This window comes from Polyodon spathula, chromosome 12 (genome assembly GCF_017654505.1).
Source record: "Polyodon spathula isolate WHYD16114869_AA chromosome 12, ASM1765450v1, whole genome shotgun sequence".
Classification (NCBI taxonomy): Eukaryota; Metazoa; Chordata; class Actinopteri; order Acipenseriformes; family Polyodontidae; genus Polyodon; species Polyodon spathula.
Genome location: NC_054545.1, coordinates 16,434,408 through 16,443,546, shown reverse-complemented (window position 1 = coordinate 16,443,546; position 9,139 = coordinate 16,434,408). Strand labels below are relative to the sequence as shown.

Sequence of the window (9,139 nt, the reverse complement as noted above, 5' to 3'; positions counted from 1 at the left end):
ACTCACTTTACATTTTGTTAATTGAGAAATATAAACTATTAAATATATATACTAGAAATATATACTATTTCTGAAAGCATTCTTACTTTATAGCATTTTTTCACACCTGCCTAAAACTTTTGCACAGTACTGTGTGTGTGTGTGTGTATATATATATATATATATATATATATATATATATATATATATATATATATATATATATATATATATTCATTCTTCTGTTTTTCATTTCTTTCACACTTTGCTTTGCTCCCCTCAGCTAAAACAGAACTTATACTTGTCACTCATTCATTTTCAGACTGAACAAAATTAAACACCACGTTTGTGTTTAAGGCACCCAAATCAACTGATCAGGGGTCAAGAAAACATATTTTTGCTGTAGTCCTGCTGGCTAGTGTTTGATCTCCTTTAACTGCTGTATATTGTAAATGAGAACCCTAGAGAAGGGGAAGGGATATGTATTGGGAGAAATCCTACTGCACAAAATAATCTAATAATACATACCCCTCATTCCTGAGGGTAAATTAAATTAGAGCCATCTGTATCATGAAACAGAAGATCACCATGACCTGCATGCACAGCATGTAATAAGAAATGTCAGCGTAACATGTGTACATATCGACAGACAAGCGCTCCCATGTAACCCATGGATTTGGGGAGAGGGATGCAACACAGACTGAAAGTAGTTCTAGCACATGAAAACAAACAGGAAGGAACAACAAGTACTAAGGTGCTCACTGAACAGAACAAGTTTGTGTTCTTAGAACTGGGGTAGTACAAACACACCCTTTCACAAGTCTGGATACCAAGGCAACTGTAGCAAAAAACACACAAAACCATAATATATATATATATATATATATATATATATATATATATATATATATATATATATATATATATATATATATATATATATATATATACACACACACACACACAGTGCCTTGCAAAAGTATTCAGACCCCTGACCAATTCTCTCATATTACTGAATTACAAATTGTACATTGAAATTTCATTTTGTTCGATATTTTATTTTAAAACACTTAAACTCAGAATCAATTATTGTAAGGTGACATTGGTTTTATGTTGGGAAATATTTTTAAGAAAAATAAAAAACTGAAATATCTTGCTTGCATAAGTATTCAACCCCCACACATTAACATTTGGTAGAGCCACCTTTCGCTGCAATAACAGCTTTAAGTCTTTTGGGGTAAGTATGTACCAGCTTTGCACAGTGATTTTGGCCCACTCTTCTTGGCAGATTTGCTCCAGGTTGTTCAGGTTGGTTGGATGACGCTTGTGGACCGCAATTTTCAAATAGTGCCACTTTGACTGGGCCACTGTAGGACATTCACCTTTTTGTTCTTGAGCCACTCCAGTGTTGCTTTGGCCTTGTGCTTGGGATCATTGTCCTGCTGAAAGGTGAATTTCCTCCCAAGCTTCAGTTTTTTAGCGGACTGAAGCAGATTCTCTTGCAGTATTTTCCTGTATTTTGCTCCATCCATTCATCCTTCAATTGTAACAAGATGCCCAGTCCCTGCTGATGAGAAGCATCCCCACAGCTTGATGCTGCCACCACCATACTTCACTGTAGGGATGGTGTGTCTTGAGGCATGGGCAGTGTTAGGTTTGCGCCACACATAGCGCTTTGAGTTTTGGCCAAAAAGCTCTATCTTGGTCTCATCTGACCACAAAACCTTTTCCCACATTGCAGCTGGGTCACTCTCATGCTTTCTGGCAAACTCCAGACGTGCTTTCAGATGGTACTTTTTGAGTAACGGCTTCTTTCTTGCCACCCTCCCATACAGGCCAGTGTTATGCAGAGCTCTTGATATGGTTGACTGGTGACTGGTGTGATGCAGCTTCCACTTCCTGATTATTAATCCAACTGTGCTCACTGGGATATCCAAACACTTGGATATTATTTTGTACCCTTTCCCTAATCTATGCATTTGTATCACTTTATCTCTAACTTCTGTAGAATGCTCCTTGGTCTTCATTTTCCTTCAGATTCACAGCCTTACCAATGATCCTTCAACAGTGGGGTTTTTATCCAGAAAATGTGACAGCAACTTTAATGGTTCACAGATGGAGGCCAACGGTAAGCACAGGGGTTGAATACTTATGCAAGCAAGATATTTCAGTTTTCTGTTTTTTATTTTTCTTAAAAATATTTCCCAACATAAAACCAATGTCACCTTACAATAATTGATTCAGAGTTTCAGTGTTTAAAATAAAATATCAAACAGAACGAAATTTCAATGTACCATTTGTAATTCGGTAATATGAGAGAATTGGTCAGGGGCCTGAATACTTTTGCAAGCCACTGTATGTATGTATGTATGTATGTATATGTGTATATATATATATATATATATATATATATATATATATATATATATATATATATATATAGAGAGAGAGAGAGAGAGAGAGAGAGAGAGAGAGAGAGAGAGAGAGAGAGAGAGAGAGAGAGAGAGAGACACACACATTATATTCAAGGTCTTAGACATTATATGGACCCTATTTTGCAAAGGCAAATTCAACATCAATTTAAACGTTTAACTCTGGAACTCAGGTTTTTTATTTTTTTGCTGATTAGGCCACAATAAAAGAAGAAAAGGTTTGCCCAACTTATTGTTTTAACCCACTCCCATATTTACATGCACTAGTCTCTCTTGACTGTATAGAGTTTTTTGTTTTTTTTACTATTGTTTTATACGCATAACATTATCCTTATCTCAAAAAAAAAAATACAAAATCAAACCAACAATTTATTTAAAGGTGGTCTTGACAAAACAATCAGATCATGCCCATGCTAATAATAACTGTTAAGACTGAAAATTACCAAGCTCAGAAACCTGAAACTAATTTCTGACGGCATGTTTATATTTACAATCCAATGGATGTTAAAAGCTCTCTCATTATTTCATGATTCCATAATTTGTGAATTTGACCACTTGTTATAGTTTACTGTGCAGCGCTCGTTCACTCTCCCTAAGAGTGAGCACTGCATTTCATAATTTCTTACCTCATCTCTCAACTGATCATTGTTGTACCTGAGCCACTTGATTTACTTTCTTTTAGTTTGCAATTGAAAATAAATTCAGTACTGGCAAAAGCCTGTGTCTTTCTTACTTACACATAAGCTTACATTCTGAGGGCCTCACAGCTACAGAATACAGATGCAACCAGGTTAAAATGAAGAAATAAGCCATTCTAGTGGTACTTTATATTCCCCACTGTGAATATTACTAATGTCGCTCCATCATCCTTGCTTATATTTAGATTTTTATATAACAGGCTGGAATTGGAATATAAAATGAAACAAAAAAGTTTTTTTTGGGGGGTGGGATGTACACACACCGTGAAAAAGACCTTATTCAGCAGTTGAGAAAGAAAAGTTAAAGAAAAGTTAAAAGTTAAAGTTATTTTTCAAGAATTCTCTGGGATGCTCTCTATGCGTTCAGGCTTGCTTCACTATTGGTCTTTGCTGTCTATCAAAAGCCCTCAGGCACTGGCCTTTCTGACTGAAGAACAGCAAAAAGTAAAATACAAACAATAGTAACTCAAATGATACAAAATCTCTGGAAAATGAGCGAATTTTCAACAGGAACAATAAACTGTGTACAACACTAAATGTTCATTCCAAAATGAGTTTATCTATAAAACGGCATCACCTTTGCTTGACTGTACTGACCTTTGCTGGACTTGGAATACCCCTACCCTACTCTGCCTGGGGGTGGGGTGGGGGGGGGGGGGGGGGAGGGGGGGGGGGGGGGGTGGGGGGGGGGGGGGGGGGGGGGGGGGAGTGGGTAGGGGGGTAGTGTGGGTGTGTGTATTCCCTAGACTACCATGTGCTTTAGATCACACAATTTAGTTACAAAAAACTGTGGTTTTTAGATCTACATTTACTAAGTTGAAAAATGCCAAAATAACTGTTGGAATTGTCACCTTGAGTCTAAGCTATGGGGTGAGGAATTGTAGATAATACATTTAACTAAGTTGAACGCCAAAATAACAAAATATCCCTAGCACCTTGATTCTAAGCTATGGGGTGAGCTATTTAATACAGTTATTTAGAACTGTCAATCCACCAGAAAATGTTATTTTTCAAACTCAGTTACACAGTCTTTGGAAGACTGGGCACCTTTCAACAGGCACGATAATGCTTTTTTTTTTTAATTGACAAAAAAAATTAAAAAATGGAGACCCTGAAAAGCAGCACCTCAGAACACCCTGTTTAACAATATATGGACCAGTGGCAATGTGATAATGTGCCGATGAAAAGACCGGTTTACTGTTCAGCTGAGTCTACAACTAAAACCACTTTGCAAAGACATTGAAAAAGACTTACACTTTTTTTCATTGAACTCAAAGTTTCTTTTAGGATTTCTAAATCTAGCCTATTGAATGTTTACTGTTATGTTATGGATGATAGGAGATACTGGTGGCAGTACAAATTGCACAATCCAGTTGAAAACACACTGTCCACACAGCTTCCAGCTGATTGCACAATCAGCTTGGAAAGCCACCAGTCAGGAATGAGACAAGATGATGAGCTAAAAAAATTGCACTCAGCTGCCTGCTTACCTGATCCCAGCAGTGTGGTGTGCATGGTCTCGTGGAAGATGATGACTGCCGGCCCCAGAGTGGACAGAGGTACGTCCAGGCCGAAGCGTGCAGTGGTGGCCTTCAGCTCCTTGGTGAAGTACTTCAGATAGGCGTCCGATGCATCGCCCAGGAACTTGAAGAGGTCATCGTGCAGCCGGTCAGCGTGCGTGCGGTAGATCACCAAGTCCGACACCGCCAGGACCTTGAGTAGCAGCCGGGTGCGCTGGCCCAGCTTTGAGCTGGTGCCCAGCAGCCCCTCCGTGTCCATCACCACCACTCTGTGCAGGGGGTCCAGAGCTGCCCACACCCCCACAGTGCAGGACTCCTGGGCGGGAGAGGTCTGGAACACCTCTCTGCCCATGAAGAAGGTGTGGTTCAGCGTGTGGGACTTGCCCTCACCCGTGTTCCCAAAAACTGACACCACTTTGAGATGCTCATCCTGCTTGCAGTCCAGCCTCTTGGCAAATTCTTCCTCGTCCCCGACCTACAGGAAAGAAAGTGATTCCAGATGCCGATTAAATAAACCACAGGAAAACATGGCGAGTACAGAGGCACAGTAAATTTAAGGATATCTGCTATAGTTAGTACCCCACTACACATGTAAAAAAAAGACAATCATTTCTGCAAAAGCAGGTATTTGAGTTTATGCCAATTACCTCTCTGGGAGAGAAGCTAAGAAAAACTTTGTCTGTGTCCTGGGTAGGTGTATAAACCTTTTTCCATTTCAGGCTTAGATTAGTTTTTACTTATCATTGCACTGTTTAATTCGGAATGAGATGATGTTCCTTAACTGATTCAGTTAAATGTTGTAGAAGCTACCTGGAAAAATGGGGTACAAGTAACATTACTGCGCCAATAGTAGCCTGTGTTGCCACAGTGCATCTGACAACCTGCCATTTTAAGATAAATACATCAGTGAACAATATTTAATGCACTAACCATAGGCTGAACAGGGAAGTGAAGAAGTGCAAAATCAATTAGGACAGTCTTGGACCTCAAGGTCTCTGGTTTAATCTCCACCTATCTCACCCCCCTACCTGGATCTCCTCGTTCTCGTCCACCAGGAGGAAGCAGCGGACCCTCTCGAGGAGCCGTCTCTTCTGGGCCTCCGCCTCATCCATGGCTGCTGCCCCCTCCGTGGCCTTGCTTGGAGGGTAGGCGCTGATGGGGTGCTTCCTCTTGTTCACACCACTGTGGGTGCGCTTCTGGCAGTCGGCACACAAATTGGTCTTGCATCCCTGGCACCTGATGGCTGCTCTCTGTCGGTGCCCAAACCCCGGGCTGCCACTGGCCCCCTTGCAGGTGTCGCAGTAGGGGACGTGTCCCAGCCCGATGCGGACCCGCTCGTGGTTCTTGAGCCGGTCCTGACGGTGCAGCTCCAGTTCACATCGCAGGCACTGCAGGCTCCCACACTCATCACACTCGAACAGGGCTTCCTCTGAGCCACCACAGGCATAGCTCTCCTGGCACACAAGGCCAGTGTTCACTCCTTTCTCTGAGGACGGAGCTTGGGCACTCATTGCTACACTGATATTCAATCCTTACACTATATAAATAATAGATATATAAATTAAAAAGTACCAATAAAATACAGACCTGCTCAGATACAGAGGGCCTGAATTCTATGCCGCCCTTGTTTGGGTCCTACAAGTATGTATTGTATTTTGTTTGTACCTAGTATTAATATTACTAAACATACATAATCCCTTTACAAACAAAAAAAAAAAAAAAAAAAAAAAAAAAAAAAAAAACACAGTGTACAATAAACCTTAAAGTAAAACTCTATAAGGCAATCACTTAAGGTACAATGGTGATTTTTTTTTTTTTTTTTTTTAGTAATATTATTCCTGCTATTATTATTACTCGCTAGTTTACAACAAAATAAGTCTGTCAAAAACTTCTTGCATAGCTTATATCCGTTCAATATATCCACAAGCAAGGAACACTAAACCAGTCTCTGTTTTTTTTTGTTTGATTTTTTTTATAAAAGCTTAGCACAATTTGAACATGACAAAAAAAGCTGCATTTAAATTGTAATTAAAGGTTGTTGTTTTTACAACATTTTCACAAACAATTCCAGTAACAGTGATATAAACCAAGAAGTACTATGTTTAATAATAACGACCTTATATTTTAGTTACGGTTTTTTTTTACGTTTTTTTGCTTTCATCCACACATAAGTTGACTTATTAAAACTAAGATGAGAGTGTGCAGCAACACTTTTGTCAAGTACTAGTCCTAAACATGAATAACATAAGTTAACATAACCATTCGGATTGCATCATTCCTTAGCCTTTATTTTGAGAAAGCACCATTTTATAAAGGCAGGCGCTGCTATGTTGTGTTCGATTTATTTTATAATCTATTGATCTTGATTATATGATATATATATATATATATATATATATATATATATATATATATATATATATATATATACTATTTTCTTAAAGAAAAGTGAACAGTTTTCCTATAATTTCACAACTCCTTTTTTTTTACAGATTATGTTCGTGTCGTTTTGAGAAAGAAACATAAATTAAAACAGGCGAGTATCAAAGCAATCGAACACACACACACACAGAAAAAGAAAACCGAAGACTTATTTTTACACAACAGCAGAACAAGTCTCCCGGCACAACCCCTAGTAAAAACAACACAGGAAAAAGAAGCGACCGAGTGACTCAGGGATACTGTAACGGCTGTACGTTTTAAAATAAGGAGCGCGTTTTCCTGAGAAATACAAATATCAAACACCTTCCAAGACAGCAAAAATCCTGATGTTAAAAATGCCAGCACTGGTCAAGAGGCATTGTTTTTGTGTTAAAACTATAACCCCCTCCCTGATCTGTCTCTCTGGTTGTTGTTGTCAGTACACATCAGCTGATCCGGTTATTTTCAGTCGCAGGCCAAAGAGCAGGGTGCTTCATTCTTCCGGTGCATACAGGGAAACGTAGTCTTTCTACTGCAGAGCGATGCAATATTTAAACTCGGTGGTCACAGAAACAACTGTAAGAAATTGTTATTATTATTTGGTTGTCCAGAATTAGACAATGAAACCGTTAAAACAGTTAAAAATAGAACCCTAAATAGTCCCAGCATATTGTAAATGGCATTGGGAAGTGTTTCTTTAGAGCAAGGTAATTGGTCTAAAGGCAATCTGGTACTGGTATGAGTAAAAACATCACAATTATATTAAGTAATGAAATGTTGTTTACAGTATATTCATTTTGTATCAATTTCTGTTTTAGTCATTACATCCTGGTCACATTTAAAACTCAGACATTTACACCAAGCTTTACCAGGTCGCTTAGGTTGCTATCCCGTGAAGCAAATTAGAATCTTTAACAAATCTTCTCAGTTTACAATATATCTACAGCTGCTGGGCGCCCAGGACTAAAGTGTATAGATACAACACAAACACATACACCAAATATATTATACCTCTAAAAGAATGTATACTTGTGGCTTAGGTGATTCAACAAATGCTGGAGATGTAGCACAGATACAGAATTGCTCCAAATTAAAATCTTATTCGGAAAACATTTTATCTCCATTTATCTAAAATATTAGATTATGACGCTGTTCCATTTTCAGACTTGTAATTCCTGGGGACAGCTCACTACTTTCACCAACCAAACCACTTGAAAAATTAATCCTTTCTCAGGCATAGAATTTAGACATGACTCCTCTATTGAGGCCAGGAGTGTTTTAAACTTTTAGTCACCTAGGTGTAAGAACAACATGAGACATAAGAAAATGTCCTTACCAAGTTTAAAGCCCTTCAAAGCCCACAGTAAATTGGAGCAAATATGACCCCACAGAAATATATATTTGAATTGTGAAGTATTTGTTAATGTTGTTGCCACCATGTATAACTTGCTCCATAATGCTTTCACTCCATAAAGTGTTGGGGGGGGGGGGGGGGGGGTACACTGGTCAACATTACTACTAGGTTCAATATTCCGTTAATATACTGCACTGTGTCCTGTCTGTGTTCAAGTGTCTGAGTGTCATCTACATTATGAACATGTGATCATAATTATACAGGCAGGTCTGGGCACACAGGCTGTAACAGGCTATAAAAGTACATCACATGCCATCACAGGCTCAGGCTATAACAAGATTTAACAAGCTATCGTGGGCTATAAGTCTATCACAGGTTATAGCAGGCTATCACTGGATAAGCTTTTATAAGGCTGGGATTAATATCCTATGCTAGATAGTGCCAGGAGAGTTTCTCTGGCTTCACTGCTCTACAAGTGGCAGAGAGAGAGAGAGAGAGAGAGAGAGAGAGAGAGAGAGAGAGAGAGAATGCTGCCATTGAGATTGACAATTATGTTGAATTGCGTTGTTTGTTTAGCAATCTGGATTGCAATAATGTCCACTGGGGGGGGGGCTGACTTGATACCACCAAACTCACTGCACTTGTGTGACCTGTGACAGATTTGCATCCAGGAGTGAATAGGCTTTGTATAATGATCAAAACCAGGAATAAATCACAATATTAATATACATTGGA

At 39.0% G+C, this 9,139-nt stretch overlaps 1 protein-coding gene across 1 annotated transcript in view; it reads right to left on the bottom strand.

Annotated features, from left to right (window-relative positions):
- Positions 1-6,977, bottom strand: part of LOC121324529 (zinc finger FYVE domain-containing protein 1-like) — a 19,125-nt gene extending 12,148 nt beyond the window's left edge. Inside the window, exons 1-2 of the mRNA XM_041266529.1 lie at positions 5,658-6,977; positions 4,600-5,104 (exon numbers count right to left, since the gene is read on the bottom strand). Of these exons, the coding sequence (XP_041122463.1) occupies positions 4,600-5,104; positions 5,658-6,140 (988 nt within the window). The 5' untranslated portion in view covers positions 6,141-6,977. The remainder of the gene's footprint in view (positions 1-4,599; positions 5,105-5,657) is intronic.
- Between the last annotated feature and the right edge of the window lie 2,162 nt (positions 6,978-9,139).